This window comes from Cuculus canorus, chromosome 5 (assembly GCF_017976375.1).
Source record: "Cuculus canorus isolate bCucCan1 chromosome 5, bCucCan1.pri, whole genome shotgun sequence".
Classification (NCBI taxonomy): Eukaryota; Metazoa; Chordata; class Aves; order Cuculiformes; family Cuculidae; genus Cuculus; species Cuculus canorus.
Window position 1 is genome coordinate 60,130,178 of NC_071405.1, and position 27,091 is coordinate 60,157,268.

At 39.1% G+C, this 27,091-nt stretch overlaps 1 protein-coding gene across 6 annotated transcripts in view; it reads left to right on the forward strand.

Annotated features, from left to right (window-relative positions):
- Positions 1-27,091, forward strand: part of MEIS2 (Meis homeobox 2) — a 173,541-nt gene that overhangs the window by 35,988 nt on the left and 110,462 nt on the right. For 3 of the 6 annotated variants that reach the window (XM_054068625.1, XM_054068623.1, XM_054068624.1), the window contains exons 8-9: positions 6,381-6,482; positions 16,289-16,434. In XM_054068625.1, coding sequence (XP_053924600.1) covers positions 6,381-6,482; positions 16,289-16,434 — 248 coding nt within the window. The remainder of the gene's footprint in view (positions 1-6,380; positions 6,483-16,288; positions 16,435-27,091) is intronic. The other 3 variants (XM_054068628.1, XM_054068626.1, XM_054068627.1) reach the window with 1 other exon arrangement.

Here is a 27,091-nt window from a genome sequence, read left to right on the forward strand (position 1 = left end):
GCTTACTATCTTCCATTTCACCAAATGTGCGCTTTTTTTCCCCCTCCAAACTATACACTTTATTGTTAGACATTTTGGGATATGGTGGTTTTATTTCTCTTTTTTGGGGGGAATAAACATCATCTTGTGCTGAATAGCCTGACAGAAAAGAAAAATAGAATGCTTAAGCCCTGAATTGTGAAGGAGAGTCAGACTGGTTTTTTTTTTTTTCTCAGTGTTCCTAACATTTTTGTTTTGGTAACTGAACAAAAATGGGGGGAAAAAACAATTTTTCCCTAACAAGGAAATTATTTAAAAGTGCAACGTGTTTACGTATTTGGATGAGAACAACGCATTGTTAGCAGTGACTGCATGCATCACGTGATGCAACCTTTTGACAACTGAGTGTCTGCTGGAGACATCTGTGAAGGGTGACCTTACGCCCTAAGGAAGAATGCTCTAAAGGTGGGGAATGCCATTATCTGTCCTGACCCACCGTGTGCAGACGCTACCCACGACCATTCTTGCACCCACCTGGTTATGTAGCTCTTCAAATACGAATTGGATGAACCAAAACCGAGCATATTCTCCTGCAGAAGTACTGAAATCCAGCTCGCTTTTCTTTGGTGGGAAAGCAGAGGTTAAGTAGTCAGGGCCTTGGACAGTATGAAATTTGAATGAGACCTTTAGCCTCTAAGTAGTCTTATTATCTAACAAGACACCTGAAGAGGGGATTGCTAATATCTGATGTGCCTGCCACCCCCTTAGATCCTTCTGTAGATCACTTCTTACCGGTGTTGTGGAAACCAGTATACAGAGCACATCAACTTTCAGATTAATGGGTTCAAATTACAAATTGTTCTGTGCAGACACAGAAGGCATGAGTTGTTTCTTTTTCAGGTGGGGGGAAAGGGAAGGAGGAGGAGAAGAGCTGGCTAGGTTGGGGAAGAAATAATAATAAAATGGTGGGAATGTTTTCAGACCAATGCATTTCTGATTTTCATAGAAAAGAAAAATTTATTGTACTAGCTGTAACACGATACAAGTTCCTGTTATCATGCTTTTCTTAATTCACAAGCCTGGATTTCATAGTCTGGGTGACTCTCTGAAAGGTGGCATGATGATGGTGACTGCTGCTTCTCGTAATATGCAGCTGTTGGCTGTCTGCTAGTCAACAGGGACTCACAGCCCACCTGTTATAGGTGAAGAGGTGATTTCTTGACTCAAGTGGCTGTAGCATTTTAGGTGCATGTTTTGGGCTTGTAAATTTTTTTTTTTTTAGTAAAAAACATAATATAGGGATTTATGGCCGTTAAAAACATAGCAGCAAATATTCCATCCTAAAAGATGGAGTAGTCTTGAAGAAAACAAGTTATTCCCTCCAACACTCTTTAGTCCCACAGAACAACTGCATGCTTCAGCACGGATTTCTCTGCTAGTTGGATCCCAGGAGACCTTATTGAGTGCAGTGCTGCTCAGGGAGTTGCAGCTGTATAAAGTGGTGTGTGGGGGAAATATAGTTTGTACGAATTGTTCTTTACCTTGGTTTGGGTTCAGCATGGCAGCTGCACTTCGACTTTGTGTGACAGCACAAAGGACAGCAAAAGTGAAAAGCAAGTCAGCAAGTAGAGAGACAAAAGCAACGATCAGCTAATACAGCTCCACATGGCCTAACTAATTTATGAGAAAAAAACCTGTTCTGTTCATTGGATCAGCACTCTGAGGAGGCAGGTGGAATTGTAGGAAGTTTTCATTAAGTCTCTAGAGCAACAAAGGAAGCCACTAGAGATTCTTCTCAGTTTGAACTTTATCAGGGTCTACGCTTAATCAATATGGTATTGGAAAAAGAATTAATTACTAAAGCAGAATAAAACAGCTGCATTTTAAACTAAGGATCCATCAATTCAGTAATCTTCCAGTTACAGGCTAGGTGCCGTGAGGATCATTTTGACTTCATGTAATGAGGAACTGAGGGAGTTTCCTCATGAACAGGCTGGGAATTCACATTAGCCTATTTCAGCTATTTGTCATCAGTACAACTCATTTCTCCCCTTCTGAAATACAATTTGTATTTGATATACTGTCAAACCCACAAAATTCCCATATTCATGGAACTGAAAGCATTAATGCGGAAATCATTGTCACCATGAGAAAAAGTCTTAACCTTCCTGAGCCTCTTTATTCTATAGGCTGCAGCTCGAGTGGTTTCATGCCGGACATACCTCTATTGTGTTCATTGTGAGGGTCAGGGACCTGCCTGTTGAAGAAGCAGTAATTTGAACACAGCCTGTAAATGTTTCATCTGTAATTTCCATAATGGTGAATTTCAAGGAGGGCTGAGAAGGGTTATGGGAGATGAATTAGGTTTTTAGTGAGCTCATTAGGAAGCCAAACAGAGTTTAGACAGCAAGGCGGTGAGTGTGGCTATAATCAGTTCTGCTCGCTTTGTTCCCTGCCTTCGGGACATTTTTTGAAAACTTCATGGCAGGGGCTGATGAGAATATACTGAGCAGAGGCTGCAATCTGATGGTTGACTTGTTGATTTGTAAACCTCTTAATTCATTTTTTGTTCAATTTAATCTTTTCTTTCTTAAGGAAAATTAGTTGAATGTTAGCCCTCTTTGCACTATTCACCTCTTAAATTATGCTCATTTTGAGGAGCTTGTTGTGCCTGAATAAACATGAAATGACTTGGCATTTTCCCATAAGAGGCACACCCATTTTAATACCATGTATTTACCATTCCTGGAAATGTCTCATTAACTTCTGAAAATCTGTGAGAATGATATTTTTGGGCTACTGTAACACACCTCTTGGCAGTCACAGAAGGCAGTTTGGTTAATGCCTCATAATATCCATTTTTATTCTCAACATGAAGAAAGGCTCTCTATAGAAAATTGATGCAGTTTGCTCTGCTAATTTTCATGCTCATTCCAATTAATTTAACATGACCCAGATTTTCTTCCTCGGGCTCATCCTGACTAATTAGTAAGGCAACACCTAGAACAAGTTCTGTTTAATAACATTGAGGAACACTAGTTGTGAGTGATTTTGATGCTAATAAAGATATTCACTGATGGGACAGATATTTGATGTCAATTATAGTATGTAATTTAGAAGTCCCAATGTGCTGGATAGAGTATAGGAAGGCTGGCAAATCACTATGGGAAATATGTTTTTTTCTTTTTGTTAAAAGACTTCCAAAGCACCTAGCTATCCTCAGGGACCAATTAGTTTATTTTTTTGGTACAACTAGTAGCATTGTCAACTAATTCCACAGTAATAAATGGAGTGGTGCTGCTAAGGACGTACCGTCTGTGAACCATGAAGAGCCAGGGCCCAGGCTTGCATTATTTACTGAAGCTTTATCATAGATGGGAAAAGCCACCATGGGTACCAGGAAGCAGGACTGGTCAAGGAGAAAAGGATGGCCTCCTCTTCTCCATCTTCTTCGCATTGTCGAGATGAATCTATTTTGTAAGATATAAGTGGGGTTGAAAATGGGGCGTTATTAGTGCCTTGTAAATTAATTACTAGTGCTGGCATTTCTTATTTCAGAAAGATGGCCCCAAACCTGCACTGCACGTCATAATTCTGTCATGCGCTCTGAGACCTGGGGAGGAGTTATCCCTATCCATGCATGCATGCAGGGCTGGTGCTCATGGTGCTCTCGCTGTGGAGAGACCGGCAGCACAGGCAGGTCCTGGTCCCTGTGAGCACTTCTCCTCCCTGGGAAAGTTGGGTGGCTCTATCTGTCTCTCATCCGTGCCAAAAGAAACATAGCATGTGCAGCTGGTGAAGAGTGAGGTCCAGAGAGTGTTTTGGCATTGAGTTCCTTGGAGGTTGAAACAGGAAATGCCAAATGATAGTTTATCGCTCTGTTCTCAGAACAAATTCCCATGTATGCCACAGGAACCAGAGATGGATAAAGACTGGATGATGATACTGTTCATACTTAATGATTTTGATCAGCTGCAGATACAAAAACCTATGTGGTCTCTTCACATTACTAGGAGCAAATGCAAGTCTTAGTGCTGCTACTAATTAAATGGAAATACTGCTATTTAGTGGAAGGAGAAGAGAAATAAGATGTCTTTGTGAATCTATTTTGATTGTAAGTACTTACGTCCAAGAACCTGCCTTCTGACAGAGTATTCCAGGATGTAAAAAAAAGCATGTTCTCTTTAAGATATGCATTTAGAAATGAAGAAGAATCAGTAAAAACAATAGCCAAACTCAGACTTGAATAAATGTAATGCTCAAATGAGCACAGGAGTGCATTGACATGTTTATCTTTAGAAGTAATAATATATAATACTCATTTATCTAAGAGCTACACCAGTTACTATCAAAAGGAATATTATGTATTACTTTTAAAGCAGTTTTCATTGAAAGCCGTGTTCCTTGATCATTTGCACTCTTGAAAATCCCTGTCCCTTATATTCCTGAAGGTCACTTTCTGAGCCAATAACAGAAAAGGAATAGAATATCTTCTGTTAGATAATGCTCCGACACTATTAGCATCTCAATTCTCATCTGCTCTGTAATTCTCTGTTAAGTTTTAAAAGCTGATGTAGTAAAACACAGGTAAAAATATCTTAACTATAAAATTGCAAAGAGGAGTTAATATCTTTGAGGCAAATCTTAATTGCTGAAATCCTATTTGCTTTTTCTTGACTACCAAGCCCTCTCACTGGCATCGCTTCACAGAGTTTTTTAAGAGAAGGGGGAGAAGGTGGGAGACAGAGGGACTGTGTGAAGTTTCTTCTGACATACAGTGCATTTAAATGCTATCATTTCTAGACTGATGACACTAACCAACTGAAAAACGATTTCTGTGAACACCCTTGTAGGAAGGAGTCAGAGATGACCATGTCTATGGTGATTCCTAGCTGGTGACAATTCTGTTGTTCTGGGTCAGTGGTGAATGCCTCACTCAAATGGTGCAAAGTCAGCCAGTTCTTAATTTTTTATCTCCTCAAGAGTGCATTCAATGACTTCATCACTGAGAAGAATGAGTCCCCTGCCTAGAATGATCAAGATCTGGAAATCTGCTGCATCAGCACATTTAGGCCAGACTGCTACTTGATTGGTGGGGGCTTAGATTTGATCCTGTGGCGTACGTGTCAGTTCTCTTACTGGCTAGGTGAACAGTCTGTCCAGGGAGAAACTCAGTTTTCCCTTTCTGAATGAAGTGAAGTCTCTTAACCTGCCAGTTTTTTTTTGTTTGGGGTTCCTACATATACCTGTTTCCCCTGAAGAGGAGGAGTGGGGTGATGGAAGTTCTCTGGAGCCCAGCTCGTGAGGTCCTTCCCTAGGAAGAGTTCAGAGACACAAACCAATCTGGGGATTTGTATCTTGCAACACTTTCTGCTGCAGTGGAAGACTTGAAATTATAGTACAGGCTTATGAACAGAAAAGCAAAGCATCAGGTGTCAGAGTAGGGGTTTGTGCTTTTTAGTTTTGTGCTGTGAACTTCTAGGTAAATAGTGTTACAACAAATCAATGCCCTGTGGTTTTGCAGTTTTTATGATTCCTTATTTTCTTAATCAAATAATTTGAAACTTTTGTCAAATGCTTTTCTCCATGTTTCTATAAAATTATGCTTTACTCTCTATTCTTTTGCTCACATAAAGCAGATCCGAAGCATCCTATGGGATAGTTTGGGTGTGGAGAGAGGAGAAGGCCATGGCCTTCCCTTCTTGTTTGTCTGTTTTATGGTACTATTTGGTTACTGGAAATAAACAAGTAAAACTGTAAGATGGGAGAAAATAAGGTATTCATAAGCCTTTCTGATATCATAAAGATCTGTTTTTGTTAACTAGTTGAAAATTTCTGATTAGAATTCACCTCTGTATGCTTGATGCTTCTTCCTGTTTGAGGCATTTGGATATCCTTAACTGTATTTTTCCCCACAGCTGATGCCAGACTCTAGAACACTAGCAGGGACTAACTAGGGACTTTGGCTCTTAAACGCTTGCTCTTATAATCTGTTTACTGAACTTGAAAAAACAAAACATTTCAAGCCTTTCCAGTAACCACTTTTAAGCATCGAATATATATAGTAGATGAGGTACAGATGGTTTGCACTTTACCTTTACAAGGCACAAGGCTTCTGGGAGGAAAATACTTCTGAAAAATGTTTCCCCGAAAGTAAATATGGGCAGATCGAAAGCATGCAGTTGTTGGCTGGAACATGATTCACCAGAGGGTGAAAGCACCGGATTGAGCCCTTTGTTGCAAGCACCAAATACCATTATTTAGCATACCACTTATAAGCAGCATTAGTTATGTTTCGAAATACCTAACACACTATATTTAAAGTATGGGCTTTAACTTAAACCTACAAGAGCAGACTGTCAGTGTTCCCACGTAACCCTTCACGTTCTGGCATTTTCCAGACTGCCAGCCAAATGAACACTTTAGGAGGAGGTGCATATATATGTCCGCAGCACCCAGCGGGTTAATCCACCCTACTGTGCATAGGTGTTGGAGCTCTTATGGTATGTAAGACTTGCCCAGTTTGGAGTTGGTTTGTTTTTGGTTTTGTTTTTTTTTTCTTTCTTGGACTATGCATTCACAGCAAGCATCTCTTCTGATGCTACTCAGGTGTTTGTGAATGCATATCAAGACGGTACTCTTATTTGTGCTTTATGTAATATACACATTTGTGTACATTTTACCACTTGGAAAAGACTTTGTGGTTCATTTTGACACTTTTTTTATTAAAACTTCTTTTTTTAATTTAAGCGTACAGCCATCCTCCATTTTATAATACACCTTAAAATAAACTAATGTGCATTTTAGACTTGTGGCCTAACAAATGTCTTTTGCAATAAGTGAAGCTTTTAGCTCAGTATCTCTCAGGAATAAATGTCTGTTACTCTTCTAGTCCTAATGTTTTTGGTTGGGGTTTTTGTTTTTTTTTTTTGTAAATGATGAAAAAAATTCTTGAATGTGTTCTTGTATGCAGTATTTCAGCTGGTACTTTAGTAATGGCTAAATCACCCTGAAAGGAGAGGTTTCTAATGTGGACAGTCCATGGACACTTGCTGTACTAGTGGGCATCATTTTAAGAGGTGTCTCCCAAACAAGAAGTTGTGTCCAACAGCATGTTGTCTAAGGGCAACTGTAAGACATTAAAATACCTCACAGTTTATAAGTTTATAACAGCTATAAGGAAAATTGAGATGCTCTGGTGGCTCTTTTCCTTTTCAAAATAAGCCAATTTTATTCTTAAAGAAACTGCATTAATGATTTACTGAAGAAGAATACAGAATAGCCATTATCTGCTTTAAGTTCTCTACTTTCTGCTATATATACAGAACTGCAAAATGTTAAAGGTTAAATACTTACGAGATACTGTGAATTTAATTACTTAACTTCAACTGCAGGTAGAATTTTAATTGAACTTGGCTGTTTTGCCCAGTTTCATCTCATTCTAAGGACAAAAATAACAGAGCAAATAAGAAATGGTACTTAAAATAAAATATAGCTTTTTAGTGTATACTAACTTTCATACAGTTGACTGAGAAAACTAAAAATGATATTCCACTTACTCCAGCATGGATGGACAACTAAAAAAAAAGAAATCAGTCTCTGAAAGATGTGCTTTTGGCAACAAAAAAAAAAAAAGTTTTTTTGTCTCCTGATTTCTCTACTGACTTGTTATTATTGTCCCAGCTGTAGCCAAATTCTGCAGCTGGTATTCTTAACAGAATTACTATAAGAATGCTAAAAATATTTTTCTCAAAATCTATAAAAAAGCGATTTTAAAAGAACTCAATTTAGAGCACAGCACAAGGACTTTTTGTGTGCCAGTGTTTAGTAGGATGAAAAATTTAAACAGGATAGCAGTTATTTACATTCATGCTGCAAAGTAATTACTGAAGCAGACAAAATACTTAAACCTAATTTAATAATGCTTTCCTTCAACCTAGGTGCCAAAACCTGGGTGTAAACTTCCCAGCTTGTGCTGTGGGGAGTTGGGGGGACTGAACTTAAAACCATGTAGAAACAAGTGAATCGAACACTTTTCTGGTGAGGCATAAATTGAGTTTAACTTTTAAACAGAAGAGCATCATAAATCAGCATAAACCACAAGTTTTAATGAGTATATCTCCTCTGGAATTGTGCAGTGCTTGCAATTCTGTGTGAACAAGACAAGGATCTGGTCTTACACTCCTTACTCAGGCAAAACTGCCACTGACATTAATGATAATTTTGCTTGAATAGAACAAAGTGCCTGATGGTTGTTATGCCAGCATGAGGGGTGTGAGATTAGGATAAATGTGCAAAAACCTACAACTTCAAATGGCTGTACCTTTGACTTCTTGAGCTAGCATTTCCTTCAACTACAAGGGTCTTAATTATAACATTTGCTGGTTCAAAGATTAACATTTAGCATTCTGGGAAAGACTTTCTGGACTTTAGTAACCTGATCAGCACTGTCTCCTTTCGGTCTCTGCCTCTTTCTGGTTCTTTGTATTGCAGGGGAGATGATAGTATCTGGCACATTCCTTGGATGACTTGAAGATAGCAGCCTTCTGTGTTTGGGGCTGAAAGATTGTGAACTCTATGTTAGCAGAAATACCACACAAGGGAGGTGAATAGCACATTAAAAAAAGCTTTAACTTTACGTACTGCAGCGCAAGCAGAGTTGAATTTGAGAGCTGGGACTTAAGTGGACATTTGTCCCTGCTTTCTTCCTTAATAAAGTCTGAGTGTTAACTGCGGATAAGGGCATTTGAGAGATCACTAAAAATGAATGATTGAGTACCCAGAAGAGCTTTATTATGATATACTGTGGAGAACTTTAGAACATGCCATGTACTTTTTACATGCTTATCAGATGCATGTATGAATTACTAGTACAGAAGTCATTTTGTCCTTTGCTGCAGAAGTGAAATAATTTGCTGAATTAAAATGACAAAATAAAACTCATCAAGAACTGTATCTGTGTGGTCCTTTTGGGCCCTATGTTCCCATCTAATTTTCTTTTGCTCCATGAAACGCTATTGAGCAAAGAATCACAAGCTCCAACCAGCAGCGTATGTTGTGCTTGTGCTTGTGTGTAATCCATTTTGTAAAACTCTGACACAAATACTAAATCTTGAAAAAGTCTCAGTGCAGAAGTCCAGATCGGCAAGACTGAGGTCTTTTTTTTAAAAAAAATTAAAATTTTTAAAATCCCCAAACTGATATCAGATTCCAGGACTGAGTCCTTGTACGCAGAGCCAAGAGAGGTCGCTTGGTTCAGTTTATTTGCCCCGGTAGCGATTAGACAGGAGTTATTCTGCTCCCAAAGTTCCACATGGATGTTGTTGCTGCCCAGTTAACCAGTGTGAAAATACTATGGAAAATAAATTATTAAACTATACTGTTATTACTAACTTGCCAGCTCCAGAAAAACAAATGCAGCCACATTTACATATGTGTCCATCTGTCTGTTTTTACACTTTATGTCTTCAGCCAGTGGGTGAAATTGTTTTAATCCAAGCTGCAGTCTGATTTTTTTTTCTTTATTTTTTTCTTTGCCGATATTTTTCTGTGTGTGTTATTGTAGATGGACACGCATATTCTTGACAGTAGCTACTTCTTAATTGTTCTTTTAAGTAACCTAATCTAACCGGCCATGGTAGTTTTAACTGAAGTAAGCAGCAGTTCTCCATGGATAATTTTCGTTAGTTAGCAGATTGTTACCATCTCGATGTTGCTGAAATCCCTAATCTCGGGTCAGCGTGAAGCTGCAGTGGTTACAATCCTGTTGCCTGATGCAGTGTGAATGGAAGTGCTTTCTGTCAGAAACATGTGGTCTCTTCAGTGGAGAGCCTGCGTAAATCCTGTGTAAATAGAGGGAGGCTAACAAAGGCTGAGCCCCTGCAGCTCAGAGCATTTGGAGCCATTTGGAGGCTGAATTTGCTAAATGCTGCTTATACCGCCTGAAAAGTTGAAGAGAAAGGAGCATAAAATCCCTTCTTTTTTCTCTTTCTGCTCCTACCCTGGGGGGAGGGTGTTAAGGGCCAGGGAAGCCTGAGGTAAGCCTATGAAGACTGTTTTTTCAGTGCTCTTTTGAGTGTGAAAAAGGTGGCATGGGTCACTGTCCCCTCTTTAATGTAGGAAAACCCACACAGTTAGTAAATGTTGCATGTAAACTAAAGCATTTCATCCCTTCTCCTGCACTCCACGGCAGTGGGCCATGAACTAGTCACTTGAAAATCGCAGAAAAATTTCACTTCAACATGTCCAGACAGTTTAGCACAGCAGGAACGTAAGAGAGATCAGTAATTAGCAGGTTGCTTTACTGTTCCCCTTGTCTGCATTGGAGCACTTTTTTTTCACCTTGTGTGTGAAAAAAAACCCCATTGGATTACAATGAACAAACCGCAAACCTACTGGCTGTAAAAAAAGAGCTTAAAATTGAAACTGGTGTTCCTTAGTTTTGTCTTTAAAAAGCTGGAAAAATATGTTGTTGGCTTTTGAATATAATCTCTAAGAATTCTCGATTAAATTCACAAATAAACACGAGCTTTAAGCACAGACAATTAAGGACACACAAAAAAAAAAAACCCAATCCTTTTTTCTATTTTTAGACAGGAAAATAATAGGAGGACAAATGTGAAACATCACAGTTCTGCAAATAATTTTGAAAGATTTGAATCGCCAATTTTATAGCATCATGGCATAACAATAGCATAGCTGGAATGTCATTCCTACCTTTGAGTAAATAATAAAATATTTATAAATGCCTTTTTGAAAATAAGATAAATTGGTGATTATAGAAAGATGCCTTTCCAGAAATAGAAAATGAACAGTTTTTATTCTGTCTCTTTTTGTAAATACAATTTAGATACCAGATACCATGCAACTCTTTCAGCCTTTAGCATATATTGCCAGATGGCAATAGGGACTTGCTCCTGACTGGCAAACTATGCTAAAATCTGACCAAGCAGAATAGCTTTGCAGGTAAGGTTTGGTAATGGGTTAGGTTCTCTTCCTTTTCGTCCTGTTTGAATCTAGAATAGTTATTAATGCATGAGCTGTATGAAATTTGTACAAGTCCTCTTTAAAGTATCGTCCCAGTGGCATCGCTGGGTTACACTCTGGAAAGTGAAAGATCTTCCAAAAGAACAGTAGAGAGAAGGCCAGCTCTTCATCTCTCGGCTGGTACTATAAGGACAAAAGAATAACATCTTCTGTAGTAAGAGAGATGATTTTGCTGTATGTCTGCAGTTTTCTTGTTCCTTCTAATGCACTGGTCTCCAACCTTTCTTTCTCTCCAAGATGCTCACCAAAACATAAGACATAGCACCATGAGACATGTGTCTGGTGTCTTAGAGACACAAAAAGTGGTGGTGGTGATTGGGAATGCAGGAGACTGATTACAGCAGCTCACACAAGGACACCCCACTCCAGGATGGGACAGGTAGTGGCTGAACATACAGGTCAACCTAGGATGCCTGTCTCAGGCCCAAATAGCTTCTGATGGCACTTTTCCTTCTGCAGTCAAGTAATTCAGCGAAACCAGTATACATACTGACAGGGCACTGTTCTAAGCTGTGATGCCCACTTGAACTGTTTGTTTTCTGAAGCCCCAGGTTTGCCACCCATAAGCTATCCTAACTCAGTTTCCCTAGGCAGTAAGGTGCTATACGTAAGTATTAGTTCTATGGTGTGAGAGACTAAGTCAACTTCCATGAACAGTGGTCACTAAGAGAAGGTGGAAAAAAACCTCACAGCTGGCACTTCATTCAAAGAATTGTGATCTGCTGAAGCTGCAAGGCTATAAAAGTCTGATTATTTTAACAGGGTGGAAGGGAGATGAGTTCTCCTGAAGGGTCTTTGATTCTGGAGTTGGCCTTCCTTCTCTATTAGTCCTCTCTACAGCAAACTGTCTTATCTTCGAAACTTATTCAAATACTTCTCTTTCCAGCTTTTTGGCAGTGGTAATTAACCAGATTTTAAAGATTTTTCTCTGAAGATGATGTGGATTACATTACTAAGTTGAACATCCATATTAATAGTGCTTTACTATACTTTTGTGTCCAGATGGACACATAGGAACAAACAAATAATTGCAAATTGTTTATATAAGCTACATGCAGATTCTCCTCTTTGTTTTGCATTTATACTTACATACTCTACTCCATGAAAATACTGGACTGAAAGATTATAAAACAGTTTACTTAAGATCAGCATAGTGCATTGCATCTTTCCTTTTCAGAATCTTTTAACTTTGTGAAACGTCTCGTTGCCCCTACCCCCACGTTAGATATCCGTGCTCTTCTCTCTTTTCTTTTTGCATGACAAACTATAAAGCTGAAAAGGACTTGAAGATGGAGAAGAAACTCAAAAACTTAAATGTGTTTTTCCAGAACTTTGCTTACTGCTCTGCTTGTCATGATGGTAATAGAAACTAGTTCTAGAGTTCAAATACGGGCTATTATCAGGCCTCTGTGCTTTGTCTTGACTGGATCATCCTTTTCTAAGAGCAGCTTCTAAGTAGCACTTGCTTTGTCTCTTGCTGGCTGGATCTTTACTCTATGAAGAGCACGAACATAGACTAGGGTTGAGATATTATTAACAGTGTGGAGGACTGTAAAATATGAATTCGTAGATACAATAAGGTTGGACTGGCCTCTGTTTCGCGAAGAATCCTTAGCTGTATGAACACAGGGGTCAGCAAGCTAGTCTGTTCAAGGACATCAGTTTGAAATTATGGTGCAATGGAAACCCTGTTCTAACTACTTATTCAGTATTTTTTAAATAAGAGGTAGTCTCCTTCACTCTCAGAGTAAAATAATTTATCTTCTGGGAAAAAACCCTCAGCACGCGTTAAGGGTATCTGCACACAGAGCTAGCACGGAATCCTGACTTCCCACTGTATAAAGATGACTTGCATCTTCAGCCTCCTACAGAAACCCTTCCTCTAGAAAAGGAGGTCTCTAAGGAACCCCTTATGGGTAACTTTGCAAAGTTTCTTGTAAATTCTCTCCATCATTTATAAGGGTTATTGAGACTATGCTATAGCATTGATATAATCTTAAACAAGCTGGGTAATATGCAGTTCCCTGTAGGGTTGGATCCTGCGTAGTGATTGATGTATCCACAAAGACAGAGCCACTTAAGAATTCTCAACTTTCCTAGAACAGCGATAGGGTTTTTCAGTCACTTGTACTCCTTGAAAAATAATAAATGGGTGAACAGTGTGCAAAGCACGAGATAGTCACCCTTCACTTTTTTTTTGCTGTTGTGTGAAAGAGAGAGTCAGTGGGCCAAAATCTAGACTTAATTTCCCCACTAGAAAACTGAGATAACTATGCATATATAATGCTTGTATAACTGCAGTTCCTATACTAGTTAGGACTTGACTCTTAGAAATTACCATCCAAATCAGGATATGAAGAGTTCATGTAAGCAGAATCACTTGTAATGATGGTTTAAATGATTTCAATTTAGATTCCTTCATAGAGCAACTAGAAACCATATTCACTAATGTGAGCAGTTGTAGTGCTATTAAAGCTATGACAATACTGCTTAACAGGATTGTGCCCATAGTTCACCAGGAGCACCAAATCTTGCTGTATTCATCTTCTGAGGTCATTTGAAGGTACGATATCTGGATTTCCTTTCACGAGGTTATGGAACAGATTAGGGAAGCATTAACTCGTACTGTTTCAACCACGGATTGAGGTGGGAAGCTTTAGCTGAACTTTCATGTTCTGGACTGCTATTAGCTTTTTAAATCCAAGATATTAACAACCTCTCTAAAAGGTCTAAACACTGATGAAGCACGTAGGTGACTCCTGCTGAGGATACTCACAAACAGAAGAGTATATGTATGCGGAGAAACAGGAATATGTCCGTAGAGAGAATGAACTGGTGCTTCTGTGGTGCAAATTGATGGTGTAGAGCAGAAGTTTTACAGCTCCACACATCCCGTGCATACACACGCAACTTTTACTTAAAGAGACAAAGATATCTTTATCCAAACGACAGATAGACAAACAGACTGACTGACTTCAAACTTGCACTTTCAGTAGGGATTTTTTTCCCCCCATCTCCGGGTACTGCTTTTCAAAACTGCCTGAGGCTACAGTACAGCACCTCAGATCCCCAAGGCCCATTGCCTGGCTCCTAATAGCCACTCTCCATCTGTGTCACATGAACAGCTGATGAGATAGCTCCAGTGTCTGTATTTTGGAGAGCATATCCACCCAGGTTAAAATGCTGGGGTTGCCAAGGAGCAGTCAGAAGCCATTAGTGTTTGTGAGAATTTGCCTTGCAGCAGTTCCTTGGCATAGTGGAAAGTGTGTGTGTGTGTGTGTGTGTGTGCGCGCGTGTGCATGTCTGTGTGTGTGTGTGTGAGAGAGAGAGAGAGAGAGAGAAAGAGAGAGAAAGAGGGAGAGGGTAGGGTGGAATATACGAGGTGGGGGGGAGAGCGATGGAAAAGAGTGCTTTCTAAATAACACTTGGTTACAACATTTAGGGCTTCCATAATCTCTTCTATTAGTTTTCTGATTCGACTCTCCTTTCTCTATTATTAACAGAAACAAACCAAAAAAAAAAATAAAAAGAAAGAAAAAAGAAAAAGAAAAGGAGCATGAGAAAGAGAGCAGCGACTTCAGGGTCTTGCTCTGGTGTTTGGGCAGATGGAAAGGAGCTGCTCTGCCTTGGGGCAGGGTGGTTGTAATGAAGTGGCCTGTCAGTCTGTAAATAGTGAGGGTCATCTCTTCCATGTGATGGAGGGTATCACATTGCAGTGAAAATGGAAATGTCAATAAAATTAATCTGCCAGCTCTTTGCTGTGGCTTTTTCTGTCTCTCCAGTCCAAAAGGGTTGGTTTTTCAGAGGGGAGGCAGTGGAAGAAGGGTGATCTGGCACAGGAGGGAAGACAGAGCTGAAATGCAAGTTTTGAATCAAATGGATTGTATATAGCAGCAACGTATTTTGTTAAGCAGCACTACAGAGCTAGACAAGGCTATAGGAATTAGCTCGTGAATCTGTAGCTTTCCTCAGGAAGCTATGGAGCGTCTAGCTCAGGCTACATTGAGCACAGAGTTTATTGTTTTAGGCTTTCTTGGACAAGGTTTTTACTTAGCATGGGATTTATGGCATTTACTGCTAATGAATGTCTATTCTTAAATTACAAAAAACACCATCTCAGCACAATTCCCAGGTGTCCTTCCAGGACCTCGGCTTCTTAAACACCAGCAGGGAGCATAAACTCTCCACTTCTCTGTTTTCCTCTTTCGTGTGGCTCCGGGCTAATGATGTGTAAGGAAAACACAGCAATCTATAAAGTCTCAGTGCTGTCCCAGTATTCTTCATTTATTTTGCATTTGATTATGCCACAAGTCGGATCTTGTTTCTTTCCTTTTTTTAAAGTTATTAGTTCAAATATTAATGTAGGAATATGGCATATATTGCTGCTCTTGATTGATGCCTTCCCAAAAACAGGAAGACGTGCTCGTATGAATTTTAAGAAAGTAGGGGTCCTGCAATGCCTTGCCAGAAGAGTTTTTCAGATACATAATTTAGATGCCCTCCAGGCAGGCTTTCAAGGCATTTTTGCTGGAGGGCAAGAAAAAATAACTATGACTGTTAAAAGTAAATGATTTTTGCTAATGCACAATTAATGCCGGGGAAAAGCACAGAAGAGAAAGATGTTGATGGAAAGTTCTGATTAAGTGAGAGCTCTACCTTGATGTGCATCTTTTTTTTTTAATGATAATAATCACTGATGCAGAGATGTAGAAGTTTTCATGTCATGCAAATGCTGTATGCAGGGTCATACTAGGTGTACGTGTTTGTGCATGCGTATGTACGTGTGTTGGGAGGTGATGGTTACAGGGAGGGTTTCATCTGACTGTGTTATGTGCACTGAACAGTGACACGGTTACTGCCACCTCTGCAGAGGGCCTCGAATATATAGACTACAGAACATTTAACTTGATTACTTATAGTACATATTCAGAATGGTGGTGGAGATGCATTTACAGTGAATGGGTTTTCTTGTGGCAGGCTTTCCCACATTGAATCCCATAATTGACAAAGAGCAATTGCACTGTGTCAAGCACACAGTTATAATTGAATTAATGATATATGCCTGTGTGAAACGCAAAATTAGTATTTTGAGAGACATAGTTTCTAATTTTTACATATTTGTATCAGGACTTGTATGTAATGAGAAACTGTATGTGCCTGATCTAGCAAATCAAAATAAAACTGTCTTGGTAATTAATGATACTTTTTGGCTGGTATATTTTGTTCATTAAATGTCTCCTTCCTGTTTTTCTCTTTGTCGTAGGAGATGGTTTAGACAACAGTGTAGCCTCACCTGGTACAGGGGATGACGATGACCCAGACAAGGACAAAAAGCGTCAGAAGAAAAGAGGCATTTTCCCCAAAGTAGCAACAAATATCATGAGAGCGTGGCTTTTCCAGCATCTCACAGTAAGTGGTGCCCAAAACCAAAGTAGTTTTCTATTCATGTTCCTAATGAGGTTTATTCATTGTTATCAGAAACCAACTGTCCCCATAATTTTTTGGACCATTAGGGCATGATTATTATTGCTTTTTTTGCTTTTATATTTTTGTTTTCTTGGCTCTTGGAATCATGACAAATCTGAAAGAAACCTATATATATGTATATACACAAATACTTATCTGCCTGTAGAGAGAGAAAGAGAGAGAGTACAAAGCCTTAGCATGGAACAAAATCTATGTATAAAGTAACCATTTTTGCTTTGAACGATTCCAAAATGTTACTAAGGACAAAAAGGGTGTTTCTTGCTTTAGCATATATAAAGCTCTGCCTTCGGAATTCTTTATTGCTGGCCTTTGTTTACACAAACTTCATACATACGTGGTGGGAGAGAGAGCCACAGTCTGTGTGTACTGACATACTGGATGTTAGAGAAGTCAAAGCAGCAGCTTGCAAACTTGTCATTATTACTTTCTGTGAAAAACGTATAAACCTTACAGGTTCCCTAATCCTTCAGTTGCATAACAGAGAGAATAAGCACCTTTCTGTTTTCTCTTCAAATCCCTTATGTAAAATGCTAGCCATATTCACATTTGGGGGAGAGTGGTTAAATATGTGAAAAAGCAGTGCTTTCCAGAGGCTATGTTTATCCTCCTGCTTGCAATTGGGTTTATGTGTTGGTGTTCTATTGACTATTATAGCTTCACTCAGGCATCAAAATAGAGTTCCACAGAAAAACTAGTAACACACTTTGTAGTTTACTTCATGTGGGAAATAAAGGAAACTGGTAAAATTATCAATTGATTTTCCTCTCACTGTAAAATTGTTTCTCACTTGATAAGGCTTAAAATGCTGTTATTAACTACCTCTTCTTCTACCAAAGTTTTATAAATTTCCACAGTAGCTGATGTTGGTTACAGTGTAATGATTTCAGGACAAGATACCCGATTTATTTATGATAGGGACTATCGAGCTGCTCTGCTAGCAGCACAGCTAAAGGGGGGAGTGATAGATCCACATCTCTAAACCATCATTTTGATGTAAGGACATTAGTAGCAAACTAAGGTGCATTGATCTGGCCTGTGGGGTCAGGATTAGCTGGAATAGCCAGTGTCTCTGCTGGAGTAGTGGTTATTCCTGCCTCCCAGCTATGGCCATTTCAAAGGTCAGGTGCCCTGTACCCACTTGGCTCAGAGGAATTAGACAGAACATGAGTCTCTGGGCTGATTACTTAACGAAAGACAAAATAATGAGTCCTAAGCAAATACTGACTAATTGAAAGGGCTGTAAATCCATTACATATTGGTCAGGGATAATCAGGAGTATTTAATCACTTTTATCTATTCAGGAGCACTGAAGCTGCAACAGAAAAGCCCTGAACCTTGCCATGTGCTTATTATTCTCATCATTATCAAAATTACTTCACAGCTGTTCTTTGCTACATCACCTCAGCTGGAGATTTACTAACCTGTAAAATGTTTTTAATTTGGAAGTCGAGTGAGTGTGAGTGGAGGGTTTTTCATTTAGCTGTAGGGTATCTTTAGAGGAGTAGTACAGGCGGACAGCAAAAAGCAGGGCCGCAAATAAACCAGTTTGTTTTGTACGTGTTAACTCCATTTCCTCTTATGAAATTTGTGTTCTCTTGGTTTTTTTCCTCCCTGTCTGCCTTTATCATGTGCTCTTTGAAACTATTTGACACATGCTTATTAAACACTCAACCTTGCCTCTTGCTTCTTTTGCGAAAAGTCCTCCTGGCTTTTTGAAACCCGTTTACCTTGTTTCCATGCTCTTTCTCCCGACCCTCTCCATCCTTCATGAACTGAGGAAATCTGCCATCATTGATGAGGATGGTCTTGCAAAAATCAAAGTAAATGAACACAAAAAAGCCCCAAACCTTTTACCATCCAAGCTTTAATGAGTTTGCAGGTGTTGAAAGATTTACTTTGCTGTAATTCTCAGACCTACGAACTGATAATGGAGACCCCTGACCAGTGCAATGAAAATTCAGAAAGATTCTTGCCATAAACACATGCAGTGAAGGAAGAGAACTCCTTTCTTTTAAAGATCTCTCACTTTTCGTCAAATTAGCTTGTGCATTCAAAGTGCAACATTGGCTGAGCCAGAACGGGAGAATCTGTGATGTACAATTTTATTGTTTCAACTAAATATCTTTACAATGGTGGTCCATGATTCAATGTACATTCCTTCATTACTACTCTAACCTTATTTCAAATTGGTTTGTTCCTCCTTTGTGCTGTATGACCTGTTCTTGTATTACAATAATCCCCTGATGTACCCTTTTTTCTTTCTCTCTCTCTCTCTTTTTTTTTTTTTTAAAGAAACTAATTGAATTATCTCATTATTTTAATTTGTTAAGCAAATGTATTTTACATCTCAGGATGTGTTCTTAAAGAAGGAGCTGCTTAGGCTTTGCCCCCTGAATGGGCCATTGGTACATTTTGACATTCATGCATTCATTAAGGAGAGCAACATAAAAGAGCTCTGGTTGCATTTTTTTTTCAAACACCCAACCAGCATGGAACAACTTTTCCATAAGCCACAGGGGTCTCTCTACATATGTTCTCAACTGCAAGCCATTGTCACCTATTCTGAATACCTCAAAAGGACAAGTAAAATACTAAAGGCCAACTGTAGCAGTTGTTAGCTGCTAGTCTCAATATGACAAAAATCATTAACCTCTGGTTTCCCTGGAAGGAGAGGCAGTGGCAGTCCATCTCTCATGGTGTGGGTTAAACTGGAAATTCCTTTATACTGTCAGATTCAAAGAGACTAACTCAGTTTTGACTAGTTGTATTTACTTATGATTTTAAATAAAATGCTTTTCCTTTATTCAATCAGTTTGCAAACTTCTAAGGTAGCCAATTTTAAAAACTGAATTGCCTAAGTGACAGGCACTTGAACTCTGATGTAGAATGGATGTGTCTGACAAGCTGTGTCTTTCAAAACAATTTCTAACCCCTATCACAGCTTCCATTTTGCAGTAACTTTAATTATATTTGAAATAGGATACACATGCATGTTTTCACTGTTGAAAATCAAATACAAGGAGTAGGAGCTTCTGTCATGTTCTCATTCACTTACTGAGCTCTGTCTTATATTTGGAATTACAACTGTACCAGAAGATGAAAGATCTGAGGATGAATTGGTTGGAAATGTGTATGCTTTTTCTGGATAATATCCAGTGTTTAAGAAAGTAGAGGAAATCCTAGTCTGGTAGTATAAGCTTTTCAATAGTACTTAAAGATTATGACATCAGAAAGGTAAACCTGACATTAAGGCTGTTTTTATTTGAGTTCAGAGGTGGTTAAAGAAAAGAAACAGCAAGAAATCTGACCCAAGCTGAGAGTTTATTCATAGCTTTGGAAGACTCCTTTTTCTCTATGCCAAGGAGTCCTTAGTACATTCAATTAGCCTCTCAGACATCTCTGCTTTCCTCCCTCAAGTGCTCCCCTCTTTGCCCTGCAAAGAACATATTTGATCACAAAGTGAAAACAGGAAGTGCTCAAATATATAGACACCTCTAGCTTACACCAATGTTGAGATTAGGATTTCTTACCAGCAACTATAGAGAGCCAGCCCCCCTCCTTCCATACCTTTTGAAGGATGGAAGATCTTTAAAATATATGTATATAATCAGAAGAGATAAGTTATAAAGGAAATAATGATACCATTCTATGGAGTTGTACCTCTGGTAGTTCATCCCTTTTTGCAGCATAGTGTATCAAGGATTACTCTTTTGCTGCAAGCAACATTTTTTTCTCTTTCTTTTACAAAGCTGGTAGAACAGAGAGGTGTTTATTCTTTGACACTTACCTGGAAAGATGCCCTTTGTTAAAATTCTGTTTTGGTTGTTTCTTTTGTTGCAGTCTGTAAGAAGATGTATATCTTAACTAAAAGTACCAGATATACCAATGGCAACATGCAAACTAAACCTTTTTCGTGGCAGTTGCCAGATTCCCAGCTGATGGCATTTGGGATGGTTCCCCTGAAGTCAATAGAGTCAAACTGGTTTTTGTTTTGTTTTTTTTTTCCCCACCAGAAATTCTATCTCCTAACACTTGTCTGAACAGTGTCATTTTAGCCTGATTTCCACAATCTTCTGGCTGAAAATCTTGCTCTTCACATAATGTCTTGTAGAGTAGATTTTGGTTTCATCTGCTTCAATGTCAGGCTGGAATAAGTTCAGCTGCAGCCAGCCACAGCTTTTTTACTCGACTGAACTAATTTCTTAACTTGCAGTATTCAGGTGGCCAGATGGGATAATATGAATAGTCTTACTGCAACAGAATTTTTTTTTATGTGCGTGTTATTTGAGAATAAAATGCATATCATATTTTAATGAGTGGCTCACCAAGTCTTTTATACAGGGCAGCTTTTTTATTTATTAATTAGATTTGACTGTTAAAATGAAAGTCATCAATTAAAGCTGATTTTGGAGCAAAACAGACCAAAGCATCCCGCTTTCATAAATATCTCCTCCCATATCCCCATTTTAGGAATAATACCTAGGCGAGGGTTAGGAATGTAGCTGGCTATTACACTCCACACTAAATATCTTACTTTGATATAAAACAGTAGAAGAACAGCTTTCCTCAGAGTGTGGACCCAGGAGAAGAATTCTTCATTTGCTGCTTTTGCTGTACTTAAAAAAAAAAAAACAAACCAAGAAAATACATCAGACCTATCTCCAATTAAAAAGGGACAGGAAGACTGGGAGACTCAAGAAAACACATGAATGTGAAGGTATTCTGGTGAAGTTTAATGCTTGTGCTGGATTGCATTGTAACATGTTGTACACTCCCAGGGTATACTGAAGATATGGATGAGGTCCTCTTACTCCCCTGTAAAACGACCTGCGTGTGGGTTCGCGTGGCAGCTGTTTCAGTTCACTGTGTAGTCAGAGAGCTGAAGGACCTTACGGTACAGCTTTTTTTCCAGGTCTGGTTTTTAGGTAGGGCTGACTAAGTGCTAAGTTCACAGCCTGGTTATAAGTTGTCTGCTGGTGTAGGACAGACCTCTTGCATTGTACAAGCACTGCCCAGTTGAAAGTACGTCCTGCAAAATAATATTGCACCTATTTTTCAGCTGGATAAACTTTGTGAGAAAAGGTTAAATGATTTCACCCAAGTGCTAAAGAAAAATCAGTATTTGAATGTTCAACTCCCATGACCTGTGGTCCTCAAGGTGATGCAGCTGCGCATCTTTATACCCCAAAGCTGCACTGGTCACTCGCCAGAAACACCGGTGGCTGCCGTTAGCATTTGTTATTATTGCTGGTGGTATTATAGCCCTGCCTAATGTCACCTGCATCCCCCTCCTGCCCTGCCTGCCTGTGCTGTGGCGTCACTCACTAGGACAGAATACAACTAGAGATCTTTCTCAAAATGCCACTTCTGATCTCAGGCTGAAATGTTTCGTCCTGTGAGTGCGCCTTGTCCTCAGCCATGAAATCAGTCCCAAAGATTTAGTAACAGACTGAATGTTCATATACCTTTTAAATGCCACAATCTTAAAAGAAAAGAGCTGAAATGGGGTGGAGGTGGGGCTTTGTTTGTTTTAAAAATGGAATCTGAGATTAGATCTGACATTTCTACATCCACCCCCTACAGAAGAGGGAACCCGGGGTCATGGGGTGTGTGGGCCTCAAAAGCTAGCTTTGTCTGGGAGTGGTTAATCTAATCATTGTTACATAGACATCTGTTATTTCTTCTGAAAAATTGATGCTTTTGTGACACAATGATCCATCTATTTAGTACAACAGCCTGAGTAATTAAATTAAAAAAAGAATATTTTTGCGGGAGCATGTATTATAAAACTGCCATACCTCCTCGTACCAGCGAAAAGGCTGGGGAGGGGAGTGCTTTAAGCCCCGCATTGTTTTCTGCTGGCTGGAGGAAAACATCTGTGAATTGTTTGAACTGAACCTTAGCAGGGACTGTCTGAATCTGTGTCATCTCTGTTTAATTTCAGGAAATGATGTCATAGCGCATTAAATAACAATGCTACGTGATTTATTTTCACTTGTACATGCTGTCCTAAGCATTTTGGTTACATGGCAGTGTTTCCAATTAAGTGCAAGCTTTCAGTTTTAAAAAATATGCTCGGTAACGGGGTTTTTTTGGGTGTGGGCATGGGGAGGCTGAGTGTTTTAGGGGGTCACCAGGGTTCAGGTCTGTTGGAGGGCTCTGGGCCCATTCGTCATGTGCTTATTTGTAGTTGGGACTGGATGTCAGCGCTCTCGTCACCCATGGCAACCTCCAGGACTGTGGGTTTGTTACAAAGCCTGTCTGGGGGAGAAAAAAACCTAAATATTCCGAACCGATCCGTCAAAAGACCTATTAGATAGTTAGAGCCAGGCCTGCGTACTGTAGCTTCTGCCTGGATCAAACTTTCTGCACTCCCCCTTCTTCTGCAGAAGAATAGAGGACATAAGTCAATTCTGTCTGCCATCTGTCGCCTCTCTCCCCGCTCCTCAAATTAAAGAGACAGTCCAAAATTTAAATAATCGGATACAATCACGGGAAGCCCGCCTGGATATTATTACATTTACATTCAGGGTTGGGGTTTTTTTTGACTTCTTATTTTATTTTGAAGGGGGACCTTTATTGTACTTTGGAGATCAAAATGCGTAGTGCGTTTCTGCTTCAGAAACAGAATTCTGAGCAATACAGGATTTGCAGTGTCACTGAGTTGTTATCTAATAAGGTTTCAAGTTATATATAGGGTGAAATTTACACACATGCATACACACACACTAAAGGATCCCTGAATTGTGAATTCTGCAAGGGACAAGGAAATGAAAAGCACCACCCTGGGTTTTTCCTCTCCTGCATCCCCTCTCCTCCCGGAATCCCTGGCAGGCTGACGGACTGCAGCAAAGTCCTTTCACAGCGCTACTAGAATGATATAGGCTCTTGAGCCTACCTAATTGTCCTTTTCCAGGACTACTCTGTCTCTCTGTCTGATGTTAGCTAGTTATGCTTTACCTTTGCAGCCTCTTTTTATTTTTTTTTCTTTTTTCACTGCCCTGTGTCTTTTTGCCTCTTCTGCCTCCTCCTCAACGGGCAACTCAAATGTGTCAGGACTGCAGTGAGGTGAATTTAATTCACGTGGCATATGAGGTCAGCTACTGCAAAACCATCAGATAGCGTGGCTAGATGGTAGATGTTACTTCGCAATTTAATATTTCACCTGCCGTTTTCAAACAGGGAATCACTAAGAAGAGAATGTAATGAAAAGCATGTGCATGATTTTAGTTGAGGCTTGATTAAAAAGCCTTGACTGAGCAAGCAGAACATGGCCTAGCAAAAGATAGCATCAGCCACTAGTGTTTTCTGGTTGTTATTGTCAGATTTCAAAGCTTTACGGAGTCACTATAGGAATTAAATGAAAAGAAAAGAAGAAAGAATACCAAAGTCCAAGTAATGAATTCCTTAAAGTAATTGAAACAAGGAAGTAGTAGTGACAAGAATTCATTTATATAGAGTTATGGCTTTGAGGCTCGCAAGGTAAAAGGGGATTTAACTAAAGCATATGCAAATACAAATAGCGTTTGAACACTCCAAGAACATTGCACTAATAAATGCGGCACTGCAGCCTTTGAAAATCAAGATCACAGTCAACTAGACATGAGAATTCTTTTGAGTATCTACAAGTTCTGCTACCTGAAACATTTGTCCTCAGAAAACTCATAATTCCTCTTTTGCTATAGTGTGTACGCATGAGTATATGTATATATAAATATATTGTTAGGGGAAAAAAACAATTGCTGTTGTTTGGGCAAAGTGATACCGCCTCTCCGTTTTGTCTCAGGACATGTTTTTTTCAGACTTCCTTTCAAGATCCATGAGCAGAGTAATTGGCTTAAAAGAAGTTTTCTGTAAAATAAGAGTTATGCTGTAAAAAAAAAAAAAAAAAGCATATTTCTGCCAACAGTTCCGCAACTGCTATGAAACAGAGATGTCAATCCTTATTGTTGCCTAATGAAGATCGTAGTTTGTAGCAGACAATATTGCTTGTGGTTTTGTGGAGTTTGTCTTGAGTTAGGGTACTTAGAAAACCATTAATTACATATTTCAGTGTTGATTGGCTGCAGTCATTTGTAGTATCTAGAGCAGTCATTGGCATCTTTAAAGATTTATTCTTGTCTTTAAACGTAATGGCAATACTGTTTTCATGCTTTTAGATTTGTTATTTTTATTTTTAACTGCTAGCCCCAAATCTGCCAGAAGTAATTTTCCATTGTTTTGTCTAATACTGGATGATAGGTTGTCAACTCACTGTATAATGTGGTAAAGATTTTTTTAAATCTTGGGTTTACCTTTTTATGATGGCAGTTCAAAACATGAGTTTTATTTGTAGCGGTGGACTACTTATGTCCATAAAATGTTTAACGTCTCATGACATATTTTTACAGTCTCAGCACAATGAATCAGTGTAGCCAAGTAAACAGCAGCAAATATTTTAGTTTAGTGTTTAAAAAAAATCTGTATATATGAATTTATTTAATGCTAAAGAAATTTGGCTGTCGTCTGGATCAAGCTTTTATTTGGTCTGAGGTACGTTTCAAAGTGGCAGCTTGATATTCTAAAGTGAATATACTGTGGAAGTACTATCTGGCTGAACTGCATAGCAATGGGAAAGCTCCTGTTCGCTTTCATAATGTATACGAAGTATATAAAAGGAGCAGGTTTTTGTAAGATCATGGCCTATTCTAGACTACTTTGAAGCTTGTTATGCCAATTAAAAAAACCCTAAAGACAATGTAAGCTGCATTGTTAGTTGATATTCTGTGGATGTATGTGGATCTTTATAAAAGCAGTTCTCTTTTACTCCCAGGTAAGGTAAAAAATGCAGGTTTAATTTCTCTGTGTTCAAATATCTGCAGATAATTCACAGATTAGTGCCTAACAGTGTGCGCCTCTCAGTCTTGCTTCCGTTAAATCCAGTGGAACTTTGGTTCCTTTGAAAAAGCCAGACAAGATGAACCAGTAAAATCATAACGGAAGACAGACAAGTGCACGCAATTTTGGATCTTACTAAGCGTTCTACACTATAGCCACTTTATCCATAAGTTATACTTAACAAATCTTTCACTGTTCCCTTGTTTTATGATAGAAAGACAAATTTCTTGTGAGCTCAGATATTTGTCATGTTCTCTTGTGACTGAACCTTTACTACTGTCCCAGGATCCTTTAGCACAAGTGACATCTGGTAGGTGTGAGGAGATTTCACTAATGTTTATAGCTGTGACCATGGCGAGACACCATGCCTCAGTTTCCCTGTTTAAACAGTATGGCATAATGATGGCGGCTGCATTTCAGAATGCTTTTGATATTTACAGATGAAAAGACTCTGCATGAGACCTGAGTCTTAGCATCAGCTGAATTACAGAGGCCTGCACTTCTGTTGTGGTTTTATCCTGCTGCTGAACTAGCATGAAAGTCATGCAATGCTTGTACAAATACTTGAACTTTAGTAGACTTTGAAAGTTAAGGATGATTCTCCCTTAATGAGGGAGAGTTTAAAATAAAATTAAGAGTGTTTTGTTCTTTCTGGTCTACACTGAAGTTGACAGCATTAGGTTGCTGTAAGCTACTTTAGTCTGAGTGGCTTGGGCTTCAGTTATTTTTGTTTGTAAGGTACTTTCCTTGCTGGTGACCTGAAGTGGTGATTATTGCCTACAAATGGTATCGAATTTCTTTCCCAGAAAGCAGCAAAAGAAAGGACCTTGGCCATCAACTGCTGGCCCAGGGGCAAGAGTCAGAACAAAGGGAGGGCAAAAATATTAACAAATGTGTCTTTGTACTTCAAGAAATCAGTAGTGGATATTATCCTCCTCAACAGCCCAGGGAGTTTCCTGATGTGAAATAGGACTTTGGCAGCTTTCCAACCAGTCTTGATCCTTCTGGTGACTCTTGATTCATCCAGGTGCTTCCCACTTGTGCATCCCGCTTGTGTTTGAATGAAGAAATCAGAAGCAGAAGGAAGACCAAGAGTGAAGAGTAAGGGACAAGAAGGCTACTGCAAAGTCCTTGATTCATGTTGGGAAGCTCCCTGTCTACTGAGGAGCACATGCAGTCAGCTGACAGCTGTTTTGATAGTCCACAAATGGACTGTTCAGGGATATAGAATATGAATAGTGAGAAAGGTCATGATACACGTAATAACAACAGGAATAAAGAGCATTATGTGGTGGGAAAAGTGATATGTGTATCTGGGGCAGTCAGCAAAATAATAGTGCATAGGAAGGCATAGGTGTGTAGGAATGTTGTCATTCCTAAATCACAAGTGAAGTTTGTTAGCCTTCAAAATCTAAATGTTTAAAGGGTGCTTTAATTTGAACTGCAAAGGGATATTCTGATGATCTCTTTCAGGTATAAAATAAGAATTGAAATGGAAGCAGATGTGAAAACAGGTTAATTGCTGTGAACAGAATAATTTAATTCTGCCTTCCACCCTCCTTTAGTGTTTCAGCAGACTGTTCTGCTGAGTTGTGTTACTTGGTCTCTCTCTCCAATTCTGTTTCTTCCAGTTCCACATGTACACTTTACTGCATAAAACTATCATCTCTTAGAAAAGAGAAGTACTTCCTTAGTTGGTACG